The 21,098-nt window shown below is 48.9% G+C and overlaps 1 protein-coding gene across 1 annotated transcript in view; it reads right to left on the bottom strand.

Moving 5' to 3' along the window:
- ARMC9 (armadillo repeat containing 9) overlaps window positions 1–11,259 on the bottom strand; it is a 152,985-nt gene extending 141,726 nt beyond the window's left edge. Inside the window, exons 1-3 of the mRNA XM_032857478.1 lie at window positions 11,176–11,259; window positions 1,913–2,000; window positions 211–336 (exon numbers count right to left, since the gene is read on the bottom strand). Of these exons, the coding sequence (XP_032713369.1) occupies window positions 211–336; window positions 1,913–1,963 (177 nt within the window). The 5' untranslated portion in view covers window positions 1,964–2,000; window positions 11,176–11,259. The remainder of the gene's footprint in view (window positions 1–210; window positions 337–1,912; window positions 2,001–11,175) is intronic.
- Window positions 11,260–21,098: the final 9,839 nt, after the last annotated feature.

Genomic DNA, 21,098 nt, shown 5'->3' with positions numbered 1-21,098 from the left:
TTAATCTCAGAGTTGTGAGTTCTAGCCCTATGGTGGGCACAGAGTTTACTTTAAAATATCAATTAATTAATTAATAAAATAAAAGCCATTCTGACCAGGTTTCCAGAAACAATTCCAATATTCTCTTAATAACAGCATTTTTTACAATTTGAGAGCATCTTGATTATTGACAGATATCCCCCCCACACCAAAAAGAAAGCAAAATATTACCTGGATGATCAGTGATTTGGAGTCCCTTAAAGAGACACTTGCTGTTTGAGATAATGGCTTTCCTTTCATTTTGCATTCTTTTGAAAACGTTTTCAAGGTGTCCTCAAATTCGGCAAAATCTAAATACTATAAAAAAGAACATAGATGTATATTTATTTCTCTATTTTAACATCAACAAAGCAACTGTCTTTGATGTAACTATACCAGCTCAAAGTTGTCACCTATGTATAATGGGGTTAACAAACTGTCATCGTTGGGAGAATTCAGGATCCAGCTTAGAATTTACTTACTTGACACACACCTCCAGAGCCTAGAAAGACAGTATCATAGAAAATGCTTATTTACAGAAAATAAATTTGCTTTCAGAAAGAAAATGTGAACTTCATGATTTGTGATCATTGTTAATAGAAGCAAAATGATGTGTGCAGCATGTCGAAAAAGGCAGAAGTGATCCTTGGAGGGCCTGACGGCTTTGGGTCTGGTAGGTCTCTGGGAATTTGCCACCTGGAACTGGCACTGGGAAGAATGGCTGTCCTTCCTTAGGAACAGAAGACAAGCCATTAAAAGATGGACAACGTCATCAGTGATCCTTGAGCACAGTGCTCCTGCTGCCCATCCCTCCCAGACACCCCTCTCTTGGCTTTCCCTACCATGTACTCTACTGCTGTTCTCCCCTCCTTCTCAGTCTGTGGCAGTCCCGTCTTTTAGTTTCCATCTCCTGTGGGCGGGCTTTTTCCCCAGGCCCTGTCCACAACCCTTTGCTGGGCCAGCTTTAAGAACGCATTCAAGATCGCACCAACGAATTCCAAAGCTGCATTTCCAGGGCAGATGACTAGCTCCCAGGCCGTGGCTCACAGTGCCTGATGAACGGTTTAATCACAGACTTAAACAGTAGCCATGGTTTCTTGAGCACCAACTACGTGCTTGCCCCATGCTAAAAGCAGCAGAGAATATAAAAAAGCCTAGGGTGTGGGTCCTGTCCTTCAAAAGCTTTCAGTGTAAGAAACCTAAATGTCCATTAACAACAAGTTAAGTAGATAGAAACACTCAGTGAAATAGTCTACAGCCTAAGAAGTATGAGGCAGCTCACAGGAAGATATTCATGCCATATTACTGTCAAGGGAGAGAAGCCAAGCTTTAGAACAATGTGTATGCCATCGTTCCACTTTGCAAAACAAACTACAGACATGCAAATATATTTTGAATAGTCACAGAAAAAAAGTCTGGAAAACTAGGCTAACCCATTAATAGTGGTTCCTGCAGGAGTGGAACAGGGAGATGAACTTTTCATACTTCCACTTTGTTTGATTCTTTACTGTGAGCATATGTTATTATAATTTTTTTTTTAAAGATTTTATTTATTTGTCAGAGAGAGCATAAAAAGAGGGAACAGGAGACAGAGGGAGAAGCAAGAACTGAGCAAGAAGCCCGATGTGGGACTTGATCCCAGGACCCTGGGATCATGGTCCGAGCCGAAGGCAGACACTTAAGTGACTGAGCCACCCTTGTGTCCCTATTATAATTTTCTTTAAAGAAATTTTTTTCAAGTGGCTTTAGGATTTCAATTTAGTTATGAAAACAAAAAATCATATAATAGAAAACAGGTAACTCTAACGTAAGGATGCATTATAAGACACTATAAAATTTGCTGCATTGTAAAATACAAGATCTCTTTCTGAGACCCATGTGTTGTAAAACATACCTCTTTCACAAGTCCAAGTAATTCTGATTCATGAGCCAGAACATCTCCCATAGTGAACGGTTACTGTTATTTCACACAGCAAAAGTCTCTACAAGACAAAAACAGAAGATAAATGCTTTCATTTCAGCCATCTGTGAAATGATAACAAGGTAGCTGTGGTGGGCAGAATAAGGCTCCCATCCAAATCCCCAGAACCTGGGAATATTCTAGGTTGCATGGTAAGAGGGAATTAAAGTTGCACATGGAATTAAGGCTGCTAATCAGCTGACCTTAAAATAAGGAGAATATATATGATTATCTGGTGGGCCCAGTGTAATCACAGGGATCCTTACAAGGAGGCAAGAGGGTCAATGTCAGAGTGATGCTTCGCTGGCCCTGAAGGTGGAGGAAGGGCCCCAAGCCAAAGAACGAGTGCAGGCAGCCTCTAGATGTTCACAAAGGCAAGGTACAGATTCTCCTTTGGAGCCTTCAGCAATGAACAAGCCCTGGGAACACGTTGATTTTAGCTTAGTGAGACCTATTTTGGACTTCTGTGTCGTTTTAGGCCCCCAATTTTTGGTTATTTATCATACAAAAATATGGAGGCTCACGTTTAAAGTAATTCTTTCTTCTACGACAACTACTAAAATGAATACGAACACGGGCTAGAAGGTGGTGTAAATGAGCATCGAGGATTGCTAAAGAGACTGGGGAAGATTAATCTTCTTGTTTGGCTTTCTAATGTGCCATAATGTGGTATGTGTAATTAAAACAGTCAAGTCCACAAAGTACATTTTAGAACAAAACAGAATTTGATAGGGTTCATTCATTTACTTTAAAGAAGGATATGCATTAATATTAATCTGATATAAATGAACACACCAATCCTCACTCCGCCTCCAAATAAAAAGTAGTAATCATTCACACAAAGATATGGGATACTATTTGCAAGAAATTTTTTTTTAAAGATTTTATTTATTTATTTGAGAGGGAGAGATCACAAGTAGGCAGAGAGGCAGGCAGAGAGAGAGGGGGAAGCAGGCTCCCTGCTGAGCAGAGAGCCAGATGTAGGGCTCAATCCCAGGACTCTGGGATCATGACCTGAGCCGAAGGCAGAGGCTTTAACCCACTGAGCCACCCAGGCGCCCCTTGCAAGAAATTTTTAGTGTTTCCTGACGATCATAATCATTTAGCCTTACAGGGAGTAATGGAGGTGGAAGTGGTGTGCATTTACGCAAGTGTTAACACAAGCTCATGCACCAGGGAATGTATTAGGTCAGTTTTTGTTTTGTTTACTTTAGAGAGAGAGCAAGCAGTGTGGTGGGGGGAGGGTGGTGCGGGGTGCACAGAGGGAGAAGGAGAGAATCTTAATCATGTCCAGCATAGAGCCCAGCATGGAGCCCAACACGCGGCTTGATCTCATGACCCTGAGATCATGACCTGAGCTGAAATCAAGAGTCAGAAGCTTAAGACTGAGCCACCCAGGCGCCCCATGGTCAGGTTTTTCATTACATTTAGGAATGCACAATATCTATGTACACTTCCAAACATTTAAATAAAATATTGCAAACCTTTTTAAAAAGTATTTTCTACTTTTTCTGTTCCCCAGGTGTGCCCAAAGAAGCCACTCCCTGTGCCCCACTCCCAGGCTCTTAAGCCAGATTGGCTGTCCATAACCCCAGAGGAATGACAAAGCCTGGGCACTAATCCTAACTGTGCTATTCGCAGGCACCTGATCCAGGGCAAATCACTGACGTTCAGGGCCTCTTTTCTCTATAAAAGAAAGTGGAGAATTGACGTCTTCTAGTTCTAGGAACACATGATTCTGTACCATTACATTCTGATCTGCCCATTCCGGTGCATTTGATTTCAGTTATTTGAACACAAGTCAGGAAGATTAAATGTAGTCATTTCCCTCTCTTCACTGTCTTCTTGGTCTCACCACCATCTTGTGGCTTCATCTCCCCCGAGGTACAGTGACACAATCTCCCATTCGCTCTCTCTCTCCACTTCCATTTCTATCCTACTAACAAGTGATCTTTGCCTTCCTGCTCACGACCCTCCCGTGGTTCCAGCACCCTCCAGAGGAAGGCTACACTACTTAGGCCCAACTCTCAAAGGCTACACAACACGGCCTCCCACACACTCTCCTTCGTTCTGCTAACTTGAGCCGTGATGGCCACTGAGCGGCCACCCCCACCAGACACCCACATCACATGCCTGCCCTCTCTTGAGGACTTTGCACTTAGTGCAGATACCCTCTGACATCCCTGTCTCTTTCAGTCGCTTAAATGTCACCCCTTCAGAAAGACTTGCCCCGGCTACCCTTTGTACAGGGTCAGCCCCATCACTGCTTAGTCTTTCGTCCTGTTTTATTTTCTCAACAGCACTAACCACTACCTGACTTGCATGTCCCTACATCTAAGTACCGCTCACTGTGGATTCAGGAGAGCACCTGTTCCCCCTGGCGTCCCCAGTGCCTAGGCCAGTGCCTGGCGTGCTGCAGTTGCTCAAAAATGAATGGAAGTAATTTCAGGTATGGAGAAAATCAAGCAAGGAAGGGGATAGGGCTTGAAGAAGAGGCATATGGGGCTATTTTAAATAGTGGGGGCAGAGAAGGCCTCCCTGGAAACATGTGGGCAGAGATGAGAGGGGGGACAGGGAGGGACAGGGAGATCACTTCAGATCTGGGGGACAGGGACTTGTGAGGGTAGGGGCTGCGGAGTGCTGATGTCCCGGGGGTGAGATGAGAGGAGCAAAGCAGACCCAGGAGGCCTTAAGGTGCCGGGCCAGGTCCAATAGGCCTTGCGTAAACGAGCAGCTTGCGTGTACCAGGAAGCCCAGAGAGGGGACCGACAGGGGACTGCCACCACTCTAGTGACAGTTCCTAACAGCGGGGTCTGCTCTATAGGAGAGAGTCTGAGGGGACAGAGCGGTAAGGACACCATGGCAAAGCCCAAGCTGGTGACTAGGAAAGTCTGGATGAGCAAAAGGATCCTAGGGAAGGGCTCGGCTTCCACATGTTAAAGGCAAGACCTGCTGATGTGAGGGGAAAAAGTCAAGGGCGATGCTGGGGCCTAAGCAGATGCCATTTGCTGAGGTGGGGGAAACTGGGGGTGGGGGGTGTGGTGTCTGAGAGGCCAGCTTGAGTGCCGCGCCAGCCATAAGTGTCACAGGCCCACAAAGCACCCGAGAGGGGTGCTGAGAAGGTTGGTACGTGTGAGTTCAGAGTAAAGGAAAAAGTGATTTTCTTTTTCAACATTCCTTTGGCTATTCAGGGTCTTTTCTGGTTCCCATACAAATCTAAGGATAGGGGCACCTGGGTGGCTCAGTGGGTTAAAGCCTCTGCCTTCGGCTCAGGTCATGATCCCAGTGTCCTGGGATCGAGCCCCACATCGGGCTCTCTGCTCTGCAGGGAGCCCGCTTCCTCCTCTCTCTCTCTCTGCCTGCCTCTCTGCCTACTTGTGATCTCTATCTGTCAAATAAATAAATAAAATCTTAAAAAAAAAAAATCTGAGGATTATTTGTTCCAGCTCCGTGAAAAAAAAGTTGATGGTATTCTGGTGGGGATTGCATTGAATGTATAGATTTCTCTGCGTAGCACAGACATTTTAACAATATTTGTTCTTCCAATTCATGAACGTTTTTCCATTTCTTCCTCAATTTCTTTCATGAGTGTTCTATAGTTTTCCAAGTACAGATCCTTTGTCTCTTTGGTTGGGTTTATTCCTACATATCTTAGGGTTTTTGATGTAATTTTAAATGGGATCGATTCTGTAATTTCTCTTTCTTCGGTCTCAGTGTTAGTGTATAGAAATGCAACTGATTTCTGTGCATTGATTTTATATCCTGCCACTCTGATGAGTTCCTGTATGAGTTCTAGTAATTTTGGAGAGGAGCCTTTTGGGTTTTCCACATAGAGTATCACGTCATCTGCAAAGAGTGAGAGTTTGACTTCTTCTCTGCCGATTTGGATGCCTTTAATTTCTTTTTGTTGTCTGACTGCTGAGGCTAGGACTTCTAGTACTACATTGAACAGTGGTGATAGTGGACATCCTTGCCATGTTCCTGACCTTAGGGGAAAAGCTCCGAGTTTTTCCCCATTAAGAATTTTATTTGCTAATGTTGAAAAAGAAAACCAAAGCTGGTGGCATCATAATTCCCAAACTTCAAGCTCTATTACAAAGCTGTAATCAAGACAGTATGGTACTGACACAAAAACAGACATACACATAAATGGAACAGAATAGAGTCCAGAAATGGACCCTCAACTCTATGGTCATCTAATCTTTGACAAAGCAGGAAAGAATATCCAATGGAAAAAAAGACAGCCTCTTCAACAAACGGTGTTGGGAAAATTGGACAGCAACATGCAGAGGAATGAAACTGGACCATTTCCTTACACCATACACACACACAAAAGACTCAAAATGGATGAAAGACCTAAATGTGAGACAGGAATCCATCAAAATCCTTGAGGAGAACACAGGCAGCAACCTCTTCAACCTCAGCTGCAGCAGCCCCTGTCTAGACACATCTCCAAAGGCAAGGGAAGCAAGGGCAAAAATGAACTATTGGGATTTTATCAAGATCAAAAGCTTTTGCACGGCAAAGGAAACAGTTAACAAAACCAAAAGACAACTGACAGAATGGGAGAAGATATTTGCAAATATCTTATCAGATAAAGAGCTAGTATCCAAAATCTGTAAAGAACTTATCAAACTCAACACTCAAAGAATGAATAATCCAGTGAACAAATAGGCAGAAGACATGAACAGACATTTCTCCAAAGACATCCAAATGGCCAACAGACAAATGAAAAAATGCTCAACACCACTCGGCATCAGGGAAATCCAAATGAAAACTGCAATGAGATACCACCTCACACCGGACAGATGGCTAAAATTAACAAGTCAGTAAACGATAGGTGTCAACGAGGATGTGGAAAAAGGGGCACCCTCCTACACTGTTAGTAGGAATGCAAGCTGGTGCAGCCACTCTGGAAAACAGTATGGAGGTTCCTCAAAAGGTTGAAAATAGAGCTACCCTATGACCCAGCAATCGCACTACTGGGTATTTACCCTAAAGATACAAATGTAGTGATCCGAAGGGGCATGTGCACCCGAATGTTTATAGCAGCAATGTCCACAATAGCCAAACTATGGAAAGAGCCCAGATGTCCATCAACAGATGAATGGATAAAGAAGGTGTGATATATATACAAAATGGAATATTATGCAGCCATCAAAAATGAAATCTTGCCATTTCCAATGACATGGCTGGAACTAGAGGGTATTAGGCTAAGCGAAATAAGTCAATCAGATAAAGAAATTTTCATATGACCTTACTCATATGTGGAATTTAAGAAACAAAACAAAGTGGCATAGGGGAAGGGAGGGAAAAATAAAACAAGATAAGACGATACCAGAGTAGGAGACAAACCATAAGAGACTTCTAATCTTAGGAAACAAACTGAGGGTTGCTAGAGGGGAGGAAGGCAGTGGTGGGGGAGGTAACTGGGTGACAGACACTAAGGAAGGTATGTGATGTAATGAACACTGGGTATTATACAAGACTGATGAACTCTACCTCTGGAACTAATAATACATTATATGTTAATTAAATGAATTTAAATTAAGAACAAAAAAAGGAAAGGCGGGAGCTGGTGGTAAGCATTTGGGAATTGTCAGCATAAAGATGGCATTTCAGAAGACCAGGATCCTAAACAGAGAGGACTCCTAAGAAGAAGGCCTAACAGAACAGAGCTCAGGCCTATACCTGAACCCTGGAGCACTCGGGGACCAAGGGCTCAGGGAGAGGACAAGCATCCAGCAAGAGACAAAGCAAGAGCAGGGACTTGTCAGTGGGACACAAGCAGGAGACTGCGGCACCTGGAAGCCCACATCAACTGCAACTACACATGGTCAAGTAACAAGGGGCAGAAGACTTGAGCCCTGGATTTGGCAACATGGAGTTTGACAGTGACATAGACAAGAGCAGTGACGAGGGGCACCTGACTGGAAAGTGTTAAAGAGAGGAAGAGAAGTAACAAAGGAGGGACAGGGAGATCTGTAACAAAATGGAGAGGAGAGAACCTGTGGTGGCTAGAAAGTATGGGAGGTTTAAGGAGGAAGACATTATAAACAGCAGGTCTGTAGGTTGGTGGGAAGAACCTAGTTAGAGAAGGACAAATTGAGGTAGAAGAGAGAGAGGGTTAAGGAAACAAGGTTCCTGCCACACCCAGTATCCCACTGGAGGGCTGGGCCCTAGACAGGGCGAGGACAGTCCATCCCCTGACATGGAGGGAGGGCAGAGGAGATGGGTACTGACCAAAAAAATAGACAGATTCAGCAATGAGTAAAACAAGAAACAAGGTCATCAGCTGGCAGTAAGAGGCATGTTGATAGCTAGAAGAGAAGAGCAGGCGGGAACCAAGCTGACTACTGACCCGTGGCACGATTTCCAATATTGAGAGTCTGCTTAAGACAATATGGACTCGAATCCAAAATGGAACCAGTCTGCACAATTCTGCAGTTTCTCCAGCCCCAGCTGTTGGAGTTAGATTAGCCCAGGTGAAGTTTTTCCAGAAGAGAGGGAAAAGAGAAAACAAGTGTAATAGTGATGGAGCAATAGGGCTGGAGGAAGGGGGTGCAGAGGGGGTGGGAGGGCAGTGAATGAGCAACAGGGTCCAACATGTGCTGAAGGCAGCATGGCGCCTAAGATCCACTTCGGAGGTACATTCCCGGGAGCTTGAAAGATAAAAAGTGTGATCAGAGCAGAACAGGTGCTTGACTTTGGAAGTGATGCAGTATAAAACGTTCATGACCATGGGAGTGGTGGATAAAGAGAATGGACAAAAGACACACCTAAAAATGAAGAAACTGGAGTGAGTAGCCAGGAGGGTGAAATCTCCAGTAGAGGAAGCAGAGGGGTAGACAGGGAGCCGGGCGCTATAGCCTTCCCGGGGTTACATCTGTGCCCCCCTAGGTGATGGCCTCAAAGAAGGGCAGTGAGGGGTAAAGGCCCGGATGTGCACATCAAAGGAGCTGGGGGTTCTGAAGCAGGGAGGCAGTGGTCTGGAAGTAGCGGGGAGGACAGGACGCCTACCCTTCCTGGCACCTGCAGACATGCCGGACTCATGAGGAGGAGAAAGACCACCTCCTGTTAGGGACAAGCATCTCTGCAGCCCTTCTCTGGATGCACCACTCCTTCCCCTTATCCCCCTTCCCCACATCAGGCCCATCAGTGGTAAATCCCAGGCATTCCCCAGTACCAGTACCACATGCTCTTTCACAACCCCAAACCTTCTGTTTGATGTTCTCGCCCCACCACAAACTTGACTCGTTGTGCTAACTGAACGTGGAACTGACCTCCTTCAGGAGGTCTCCTATGACCCCCTCCCCTTTCTTCTCCATCAAGGCATTCTCTCTCCTCTGAGGTACCTCTGAACTCTACCTTTACTTCTACTGCTACACTTATTACCCTGTTTACGAAGGCAGTGAGGTGGAGTTATCCCTCCAGGGGCACCTGAGTGGCTCAGCTGGTTAAGCATCCAATGCTTGATTTTGGCTCCGGTTATGATCTCAGGGTCATAAAATAGAGACCTGTGCCGGGCTCCACACTGGGTGTGGAACCTGCTTAAGAATCTGTCTCTCCCTCTCCCTCTGCTCCTCCCCAAGCCCCCCCATCTACCACCCATGCACTCTCTCTCTCTCAAATAAATAAAATCAATTAATTAATTTGATCCCTCCAGAACCTAACAGAGCCTGGTGGACACCCAAGATATTTACAAATAAATGAAGTCCAAGCAAAGAGAACAGGATTTTTTTGAAGGCCCTATAACAAGAAAACTTTGTTGTTTTTGAGAACTCCAGCTCCTTCCTACTTCAGAGCCTTTGCACATACCCTTCTCTCTGCTTGCAACATTTTCCTCCTTTTCTTCACCTGGCTAACCCCTGTGCTTAATAAACATCACTTCCTCAGAGAAGTTCTTCAAGGCTGTCATTTTTTTTTAAGACCTTTTTTTTAAAGATTTTATTTATTTATTTGACAGGCAGAGATCACAAGTAGGCAGAGAGGCAGGCAGAGAGAGAGGGGGAAGCAGGCTCCCCGCTGAGCAGAGAGCCAGACACGGGACTCGATCCCAGGACCCCGAGATCATAACCCGAGCCAAAGGCAGAGACTTAACCCACCGAGTCACCCAGGCGCCCAAGACCATCATTTGAATAAGAGTCTACTGTGATGGTCTCTCAGTGAATGTGAGCCACTGTTGGGCAGTCTATTACTCTGACATTCTCAGAAATTAGAATTTTCTCTAAACATTTATACCATAAAAGTTCATTTATTAAGAATTTATTGTATGCCAGGCAGCGTGCAAAATGCTTCACATTTAGTCTTCACAATACACCTGAGAGATGAATGTGACTTAAATTCTTTTACAGATGAGGCAACTGAGGCTCCAGAAGCCTGAGATGCTCCCCAAAATCCAGGCAGTGAGTGACGAAGGTCAAAATTTAAATCCAGACCGAGCCTAATCACTACATAGCATTATGCCAAATGCTAGGACCACCTCAATCAGAATCAGCCGGGGTGCCTGTGCAAATGAAATTCCTAGAACCACCCTGATCTTCCTGAACACCATAGCAGGCACGATGTCCAGCGACTGCTTTAAACAAGCTCTCTGCATGACTTTTACACACACTCAAGTTTGAGAAGCACTGCTCTACTTTATGCAAAAAATAGAGAAAACTTCTTCAGCCCCTCCTGGGGGTTGCAGTGTGGCAGCTTCTTATTTTCTGTATAAAGGGCTTTCGGACCTACAAGCTGGCTGAGTAACGGGAAGGCTATGGGATTTGTCTGCAAGACAAATGGCTAGCATCCTAGTTCTGCTTGGATCGGATGAAGTCTGGGGAGGAGGTTAGCTGATGCAGATAATGGAGGGGCTCCATCTAAAAGCCCCAGGCTACCCGCTCACGCCGTCATTACCCAGCGGGACGGCTTGCGCCCCCTCCAAGTGTGGCCCACTGAGGCACAGATCAGGGACTACTTGCGGGAAGCAGCTGGGCCTGTCTTCGGTTTGTCCAGGAGGCCGACTCCGGCCCACGGCAGAGTAAGCGCCCAGGGCGGCTGACCAGAAGTGGGGGCGTTCGGCAGCGGCTGCCAAGCTGGCTCTCCTCCGGGGCGAGCGCCTCGCAGATCCTCGGCCCTCGGGGCCCACTACAGCTCCTTCCGCGCGGGGACTGCGGGTGCCGGGGCAGCCGGACCGCGTCGGGGGACACGCTTACCTGCTGCACCGCCGCGGGAACCCTCCACCAATCCTCTCGACCGCCACTTCTCCAGCTGTCGCCCCGGCAACCGCCGCCGCCAGCCCAGCATCACCTGGGGGAGACGCAGCCAATCATGGGACGCGCCGGCGCGGAGCATCCTGGGAGGAAAGGCGGACCCTTTCGGAGCCTGGGCTGTGAGGATTCCCGGCGACAGAAATGAAGCGGGTGTTGCTGTTCGGTGGGTTCTGCGGGTCACCTCCTGCGGGGAGGCTTTCCGGTCTTCCTCTCCACGACTTCCGCATTCGTTCATCCCACAGACATTATGCCCTGCTCTGGGGATGAGCCGACGGAGCTCAACACCTAACCTCAAGGAGCTCGTTCTATCCCAGGGAGAACAAGCGGCGAGAGATCGCAGTACAAGGTGGTGATCGTGGGAAAATAACCTAGGCGTTGTTATTCCCACTTTACAAGAGCGACCTTAGAACCAAAAATGTAGCCCAGAATCTGCCTAAAAGCTTCACACTTACACCCTACTGCAGCAGTTTACTGGAATTTTAGAGAAACTTATTTTTTCCCCACACGTGAAGTTTTGGTTTTCAAATAATACAGGAGCACAGATCCTTCCTCTCCTTGTACATGGTGCTTTAGAGCTCAAATTAAACAGCACTGAAAGAGCCAGTCCCCAGCTCAGCTGGAGATGGGGGAGCTAGCTAGGGGCAATACCTTCCTTCCAGGCACCGAGGCTCTGTAATGGGAGTCTCTGTTTCCACTTGATACTTCCAAAAGGTGACCAAGGCCAGGGTCAGGGAAGAGGGCACGAGAAAGTAGGTGAGCTTTACTTTGAAGAAGCCCTATGATATTCTGTGGCCACCATCTCCCTGCCTCCTAGCCCTGCCTTTTCTCTTCTGGGACTTGAGATTATCTTTAAAGAAAAGCTGTATTTATCAGGAAGAGAAATCCTGTCTTTGGGATATGTATTGAAAATAAATCTAGGGCAGCTTTGTAATCATGTCCTTTATCACATAAAAACGCCTGAGAAAATAAAGCTGTCACCCACAGAGATGCAAAGAAAGCAAAGTTGGGGGCTTCAAATCCGAGCACCCAGGCTCTGAGTTCCATGAGGGTGCTCTCATTCCTGCCTCTGCTTTGTCCTCTGTGTAAGCCACACCCCCCTCCCCATCATCCCTCTAATTAACCATCTTTTTTTTTTTTAATTGATTCAAGTCGGGTTTCTGCCACTTGCAACCCAAAGAATCCTATTGCAGACATAATTTCTATGTATGTCATACCAACTAAAAGTGGCTTCAACAACAGGGTTTATTATTAATTAAAAATGTTACGTTAATTTTTCTCATAATAAACCCAGAGGTAACTTCTTACCAGTACCTCAAGTTGTCAAAGACCTAGGTTGGCTTCAGACTTGTAACACCTTTGTGATTGTGGATGATATTGGAACAAGTAGCTATAACTTGATAAAGTTAGAAAATAAACTATCTTTTAGTTATAGTTTAAGAATTCCTCCAAGTCCTTGAACATGTGGGTGATACAAGCATTAAACTGGAAAAAAATCTCTAAATCAAACTCAGTATATTTAACCTATTTGGTATGTCCTGGTACAGGTATAAAGAATATTTTTGTCACCAAGGCAAACTGCTTCCGTCTGAAGCTTCATCTGGGCTGTGCTTTGTACACCCCTAAGCTCCCAGCAGTTCACTGAACCAACTGCCTCGCCCTCCCAGTTCTTGGGCTGACCAAAGCACGCCATTGGTTTTTGCATGACAACTCTAGTTTTCCCAAAGGGCTAATGGACCCAAATGACTTTCTAAAATGTTTAAGTATGAAATTTTCAAACATTTGAAAAAGTAACTCATTTAATAAATCCCTGTAAACCCATCACTCAGATTCTAGGATTTTCAGAATCTTGCTGCTGGGCAAAACTCAATCCCAATTCAATATTTGGACTATGCACAATACTTCCGGGGATCTACCCAGGCTTTCCCTGGAAATAAAAGGGACGGGCTGAGTTCTGCATTGAAGTCACAAATCTGAATCTTAGGCAGTCGACAGCCCTCTATGGGCCTCAGCCTTTGAGTACCTTGGGCGTGGGTACCTAGAGTACCATGCATCTCTGTGGCATGCTTTATAGTGGGTTTTTTTTTTTCCATTTTAAACATTTTAATTTTTTATTGATTTATAATCGACATACAGGATAGTGATTCGATATTTTTAAACATTAGAAAATGCTCACCACAACAGGTCTAGTTACCATCTGTCCTCATACAAAATTACTACAATATATATTTTTTAATTTTTTAAGTAATCTCTACACCCAACGTGGGGCTCAAACTCATGAGATCAAGGGTTGCATGCTTTACTGACTGAGCCAGGCAGGCACCCCAAAGTTAACTACAATAGTACTGACTATTCTCTATGCTGTACATGACATCCCTCTTACTTATTTTGTAACCGGAAGTTTGTACTTCTTAATACCCTTCACCTGTTTGGCCCATCCCCCCCACCTACCCCCCTCCCCATGCATATCCCAATGCAGGCTGGATCTTACACCTTGAGATCATGACCTGAGCCAAAATCAAGAGTTGGATACCTAATCAACTAAGCCACCCCTGCACCCCTCTGTCCTTTTTTTTAATTTTAAAGATTTTTATTTATTTATTTGACAGACAGAGATCACAAGCAGGCAGAGAGGCAGGCAGAGAGAGAGAAAGGGAAGCAGGCTCCCTGCCCAAGACCCTGAGATCATGACCTGAGCCAAAGGCAGAGGCTTTAACCCACTGAGCCACCCAGGCACCCCATTTGCCCATTTTTAAATAGGGTTGTTAGCCTTATTATTATTGAGTTGCAAGAGTTCTTTATATTTTTTGAATATCCCCACCTTGTCAAGTTTGTAAGTATCTTCTCCCATTCCGATGCCCTTTTTGTTTTGTTAATGGTTTCCTTTGCGGTGCAGAAGCTTTTTAGTTTGAAGTAGTCCCGCCTGTTTATTTTTGCTTTTGTTGCCCTGGCCTGGGGAAGCTGATCCAAAAGTGACACAGCTCTCAAATGAAGTCATCCTTGCAGCTGTGGCAGGCAACCACCTGGTCACTGTTTCTACTGAGGGGCAGAGCCGAGACCACACACAAAGAATAGTGTGAAAACCCGGCCAAAAATGGGTTGGACGCGAGGGTGCAGCCATTAAGGCTGGGACCCACTCAGACAAAGTTGGCGGCCAGCTGCACTGAGCTGACCTCGAAGCTTCTACCGGGAAGTTCAGAGCAAGAGCTTTTATCTGAGCAAGCACAGGGCCTGGCTGTAATCGGCAGGTCGGAAGATAAACACACTGAAATGCCAGGCACAAATCAGAAGAGGGACTGCTGCAAGATGCTGCCTAGACACACACACACACACACACTAAGTCCTTCTAGGAAAGCTGGGTTTTGCTCACTGTCCAAATCTCATGATGTGTGGGGGATTCAGATCCATCTGACTTCCTAACTCAGAGTCCATGCAGAGGTGGAAGGACTGGATTTTGGTCTCCCAAGGGCTGTTTGATTTCGTGGAAAGAGAGCATCCCCCCTCCCCCCGGCCCCCCGAGGGTGCCAGCGGGGAGCGCAGGGGGTGGGAAGAGCGCGCAACACCTCCCCTCCGCCTGGCTCAGGGAAGGATGGCGTCAGCCGGAGCTCAGCTGGGCACAGCGGTGAGGGAGCAGCCAACCCACCCAGACCGGAAAGCTGCCAGGCTCCGGGCGGCCCCGCCCCGCCGCCCCACCTTGGGCGGTCACTTCCAGGAACTCGGACTCTGGCTGTGCCAGTGCACCGGCGGTCAGAGAGCGCAGATGTTCCCAGAAATCACGCCGCTGGGGCATCGCTCCCTTCCCCCCATCAGCAGCCCCGGCCACCCTCCCAACGCCACCCCCGGTCCCCCTCCTGGCCAAGCCTGGAACTGTCCCTGCCCAGAGCCCGGCTGGCCTCGGTGGCAGCTTCCCCGGTCACTGCCAGCTCTCTCCTTCCCCCTTCTGCCTCCACTCCCTATAGAGTCAGACCAAGACTCCTTTAAGTCCAGTGACAGGAACGCCTGCCAAAACAGCTTAGGGAAGGGGCACCTGGCTGGCTCAGTGGGTAGAGCCTGAGACTCTTGGGGTCCTGAGTTTGAGCCCTAGGTTGGGTGTTGAGCTAACTTAAAAAAAAAAAAAAAAAAAGGTAAACTATTAGAACCAACAGCTTAAGCCAAAAGGCCTTTGTTGGCTCCCATCACAGGTAAGTCAGGGGAGGAGCTGGCCTGGCTGGAAGCTGGAAGGAGGATTCCAGCAAGGAATACCTTGAGCGCTGCCCTTGTCCCCCTTCTCCGGCCTCTTGCCTTTGGCTCTGTGTGGGAGAGACTGGAAGTTAGTTCTCTCTGGCGCCAGGCCTGAAATGGGTGGTCTGTGTAGAACGAAGGGTCTCTCCAGGGCTCTCCCTGAAGTCTGGGGACCCTGAGTGTCTGCTTCCAGTCCTCCCAGGGTGGCTCACGCTGCCTTTGGTTTTCTAAAATACCCCTGCGTGGATAGGGTCAAGGCTCCTTGTTTCCTGAGCATGTTCATGCTGATCACTTTACGTGCAAGGAAAGTCTGGGCTCATAGTCTCCGTGGGAGGTGGTGGCTTAATCCCAGGCCTCCCTGCCTGCCCTTGAGGGGGAACTCTCCGGGAAGGACGAGAGATGAGGGGCACAGACACATGCCTCAGGTTCCGGCTCTGTGACCTCCCCCGGGGAGTGGCCTGGTTCTCTGACTCCAGGCCTGGACCAGATCCCAGGAGTGACTGCCAAGAGCTTGGGATGGAGTGTGGGGGGGGAGTGTCAGAGTAGGCAGAGAATTGGAGTATTGTGCAGCAAAGCAGCTTCTTGTCTGGGCTCAGAAGTTTCTGGCAAGTAGAGTTAAGTCACCCCTTTCCCTGAGTATTTGCAGCCCCTTGGGGCTGAAGAGCTGCCCAGGAAAAGTGATATGAACCTAGTCCATCCCCTGGGCTCAGGCAACTGTGGCCCACCGGAGCGCCCAGGGCAGAGCCGACAGAGGTAGCTCCAGGAGCCTGACTCCAGAGCGCTGGTTGCACCATTGCGGTATTTGACAATGCCTGAGGACTGGACAGCTACCCTCTGGACCTCTCAGCATCCCAGCCATTGAGACTAAACACATCAAGACTGTGCTGTCCACTTCGCAGGTGACACTCGGCAGCCACCTTCCCGTTCCGCCAGCTGTAGGGTACAGCAGACCCCAGCTCTGAGAGGCTTTCGACACCAGAGTCCCAGAGTCTTAGAGCCAGAACTTCCTGGGACTGTCGAGTGAGGGCTTTGGAGTCGAAGGGACCACGTAAAAAACACGGAGAGTGAAGGAAGTCCTTGGGAGGGGGACTTCCTGCTGTCAAGGGACACTTCAGTCTACCCCCTCTGAAGCCTCGAGTGGGCTGAGGAAGCAGCTGCTTCCGTACCCTGGGCCTACTGGCTGGTGACAGGGAGGGGGAGATGCTCTGAATTTGGAGATTTCGCGGCCAGACTGTGAGCAGTGACCTCCACCCGACCAGAGCCAGGCTGGAAAGATGACGCGATCCCATTTGTACGAAGATGAAGGAAATTGCTGAGCACTGGACTCGTTTGGAAGAAATGCTTGGATAAGTCCTTTGGGGTGCCCATTGGGTGAGGAGCAGACAGGAGCCCCCGGTCTCAGTAGTCTGCCTTCCCAGGAATCTAGGTGCTGGCCCCAGGACCTTTGCCTCTGAGCATGGAGATGGGTGTGGGCTGGTCTGTTCAAGGGACGGCTGAGCTCAGGTGCCCTGGAAGAGGAGGAGATTTAGAGCCAGGCAGGAAGGGAGCCCGCAGGGTGGGGGTGCCACTTTTGGAAAGGGCATCTGGGAGCCAGAAACATCTAACGGAGGCGAATGGAGGCAGGCTGTTTACGGTGGAATGAGCAATACTGTGCCCATGACCCTTCTCCCCTTTTCCCACTGTGATAAAAGCAAGCATTTTGAGTTGGCCACGTGCTGCCACGGGTTTCAACTACCGCCGAAGGGAGAGCAGAAACCGTGCGACCTGCATCTGGGATGCATCAGTCAGGAGAAAGTTGTATCTTCTTTGTTTCCTCCTTCCTTCCTCCTTCCCAATGGCGGGAATGCAGAGGGATTGTTTGAGGCGCAGGATAACCATGTGGGACCTTAATGTGACCCTGGCAAGGACTCTCTACGTTGGAGCCATGTTAGTCTGGTGGGGCCAGCATGACAAATGAGCACAGACTGGGCAGCTGAAAACAGTAGAAATGTGTTCTCTCTCTCAGTAGTGTATTTTCTCATGGTCCAGGAAGCCATCGGTCTGAAATCAAGGGGTTGGCAGGGTTGGTTCCTTCTGGAAACTGTTGCCTAGCTTCCAGTGGCTGTGGGCCACCCTTGACTGGCGTGGCTCGTAGGGACACCATTGGGTCGAAGGCCTCCCCCTACTACAGTTTGACCTGACCTTAACTAGTTACCTCCGCAAGGATCCTGTTTCCAGAGAAGGTTACATTCTGAGCTCCTGGGGGGTCATGAGTTTTGTGGGGGACATGATTCAGTCCAGTACACAGCAAAATAAGAGAGAAGGAAGATGGGGGCCCTGTGTGTGTGCCCCAGGCAAGCCCTGTGCGGCCCAGCCACAGACCTGAGCAGCAGAGGAAACAAGTCTCTCTCCTGTTGGAGCTGCTGTGGCCTCCAGTGCTGGGAGATCTGAGGTCACGTCTAATCTAGCCCCTCAGGACCCCTTGTGCCACCCGTACACTTCTCTGTGGGGTATTTGCAGGTGTGGCACTTGAAGGGAAGCTGAGCTCTCTTTAGGGTTGGGCACGGAGTTGGGGAAGGGGACCAGAGGGCCTGGTTGCCGGAGCCCAAGGAGAAGGAGACACTGATGTCCCCTGGGCTGGCCTGTCTGCCTGGCAGCACTTCCGGGTGCTGAGCACTCTGGTGTGGGAGATCCGAGGAGCAGCCAGGGCGTGTGCCCACGCGGTGGTATCCAGGGAGGGCTTGGCGTGGTGGTGGGCTTGGTGGTGTCCTGGCAGTGGGGAGCATCAGGAGGCAGACGCCGCTCAAGGACCTGGTTGCCCTAGAGGTGGGGGAGCTCTGGGATCCCTTAACTCTGTCTCTGTTGTGCCCTTCCCCACCCCAGTCCATATGGCCCCACACTGTTCTTTGACCTGCTCCATGCCTGGCACTGAGGGAGACAGAGATTCCAGGCCCCTGTCCTCAGCCCAGGCTCTCAGGGGCCCAGCAGGCTGAAGTGTGTGCCCTGCCTGTCAGTCACACCGACTGGCTTACCTCGAGGTCAGTGGTCCCGCGCACAGCCTGTCCTTGGCACTCGGCCTAGAGCAGGTCCCAGTCGGACCCTGCCTGTCATGTCTGTCCTGTCTTGACCCAAGGTCAAGGCGTACCTAGAGGGGGTCCAGCAAAGAGCCACAGATCCCCATTTCTCTGGTGGCTGCAGGGCTAGGCTCAGGGCAACCCGTTTTGGGAAGCTTAACAGGGAGTGGAGGGGGAAGGTAGCCCAGCTGACTGCTGGAACCCAAGCTTACTTCGATGTGATCTGGACCTGGGCTTCCACGCACAGTGGGACTGGGCAATCACCACCCTGTCCGGTGCCTCGGTTTTCCCCTTCAGCCTGCCTGTGAAGATCCCTCCGTGGAAGAACAACCACAAGGCTGGGAAATAGCCATTTTTGCTTCCAAGAACAGCTGGGGAAGGAGGTGCAGAGGCAGGCCCTCCTCAGCCTTCTTCCTAGAGCTGTCCCAGAAGTGCCAATGGAGTGCCAGGGCCTGGGGGGTGGCCGTCCCTCTGGGAAGGTGAGGGTGCTGGCTGGCCCACCACCGAATCCAGGGGTGGAGGAGCACTATGGCAGCACGGCCCTGAAGCGTGCCTTGTGCTGGATCCCAAAGCTCCTCGAGTCTAAGCTGTACAGGTCTTTGGACGGCCAGCTCTCAGCCCAGCCAGCTGTGGCTAAGCAGGCTTCCTAAGCAGGCCTCTTGCCATGTCTGCTCATAGCCCCAAACCCAGGACACAGGTCTTGGGAAGGAGCCAAGATAGGGACAGATTTCCCTCCCTGACTCAACCCTCCAACCCACCATCTTGTCCTCAAGAGCCCTCAGGACTCTAGTCTGTCATCACATTTTCTGGAACCATCTGTGTCATGGAAATGTGTGTGTACCTGTCTGGAGGAAAGTAACAGGGGTTGTAGACAGCCAGTGTTCTTTACTTGCACTTGGAAGCCTGGCTGGTTCTGGATCCTCTCATCTGGGGCTCCAAGGGCCAGGAGTGGAGTGGAGCCCAAGCTCTGGGAGGGGCTTTCTCCTGGAGGCTGCTTGGCTCCCAGCCCTCCACAGCTCCCACTCACTCACTCTGGGAATCTGGGAGAGCAGCAGGCTCCAGCCGGAAGAGCCCATTCATTTTCTCTGCTTACTCAGCCCTCACATGTCCTTATAGGGTAGAGGCTGCCGATAATGCAGGCCGCAGAGGCCAGGCTGCTGGGAGGAACAGACTGGGAGGCCTCAGAGGGGCTCCCGGTTGAGGAGGCCCCACTGCACCAAGTGGTGAGTCTCCATCTTTCCAGACTCCCTCTTGACTCACATATTTTGTAATATCCTCCTTCGTGTCCTGAAATGAAATTTCCAGATAATATAACCTACTTACCCCCATGATTTTAAAATAATCATTATAATGCCCTAACTGTAATACAAAGAAGAAATCAAAGGAAAGCCACTTATAAAAAAAATAAATCTGTTTCCATACGTAAGGACTTGAAAGAAATCCGATGCTCGTGGCCTGAAGGCGGCCACTGCCACGCGACCGGCCCACGTGTGCAGCTTGGTTTCACTGCTGGGGTGGCCATCTTTGATGTGGGTTTGCAAAATGAAGAAGAGCAGTTCTTCACCAAGAACAGGAACAGCTCTTGGTAAAGTTCTGTGCTGGATCAAGGCCACTCTTATCCCTACCACACACTGCAGGATGTCTGGTGTGGCGGGCTCCCACCAGGAATGCCTCTTGGGTTCCTGAATCATTGTGGAAACAAAAAATGCCCCCCACCCCACACACACAATGTGTGACAGGCCTCCCTCCTTGGTGCAGTTGGGCCCCTGCTCTGAAACCCCCTGCTCTAGGCCATGGGAGTAGACCCCATAGGAATGTGAATCTACCAAGTCCAGCCCCAGGAGCTAGGATCTGGTGTGGCAAGAATATAGCTCCTCCTGAAGTGCTCTTTTGGTATCAGATGGCCCAAATTTAAGCCCAAGTGACTTGCTTTTTGCTTACACACAAGAAGAGAACTTGTTGCTTGTGGAATTTCAAAGTCTGGAAGGAGAGGCACAGCTGGATTCAGGGATCACCCAATGCCCCTTGGAGCTGCCTCTCTGCTTGGCTTCCTCTGGGTGGGCACCATATTCAGGCCACATCAGAAGTGGAAGAGAGAGTGGTTCCCAATTCTGGAACAGAACTGGCTGGGATTGCTTGAGATTGGCCTGACGTGAGTCATGGCTTCTTCTCTGACCCAGTCACCGTGGCTTGTGGACGGAGGGTGCTGACTCAGCATCTGGGCTGAGCCCTAGCCTCAAGGAGAAATGAAGATACAGGCATCTGTTACCAGAAGAAATGCAAAGGGTGGTTGGGCTGCGCAGCTTCTGGAAGTTCTCTAGAGGATGGGCAGTAAATGAGGGAAAGGGCTTTTCTGCTCTTCTCTAATGTGGTATCAAAGTAGGAGCTAAATCCGGTCATTGACAGACAGATTTCCACAGTTTGGTTTGGGCCCCCTGGCTTCCTCTCCAGTGTAGGGCTTTTCCATATTCCTCATTAGTATCAGCTTGACCACCTAGAGCAGGACTCTTTTGAAGCAGAGGCTTGAGACTGTGAAGGGACCAAGCACAGATGATATGTCCCCCATTGGGCCCGGATTAGACCTTTACAGACTCT

The sequence above is a fragment of the Lontra canadensis genome, unplaced genomic scaffold (assembly GCF_010015895.1).
Source record: "Lontra canadensis isolate GAN:19392208 unplaced genomic scaffold, GSC_riverotter_1.0 scaffold13, whole genome shotgun sequence".
Classification (NCBI taxonomy): Eukaryota; Metazoa; Chordata; class Mammalia; order Carnivora; family Mustelidae; genus Lontra; species Lontra canadensis.
Note: the sequence above shows the minus strand (reverse complement) of the source record. Positions and strands in the feature narration are given on the sequence as shown.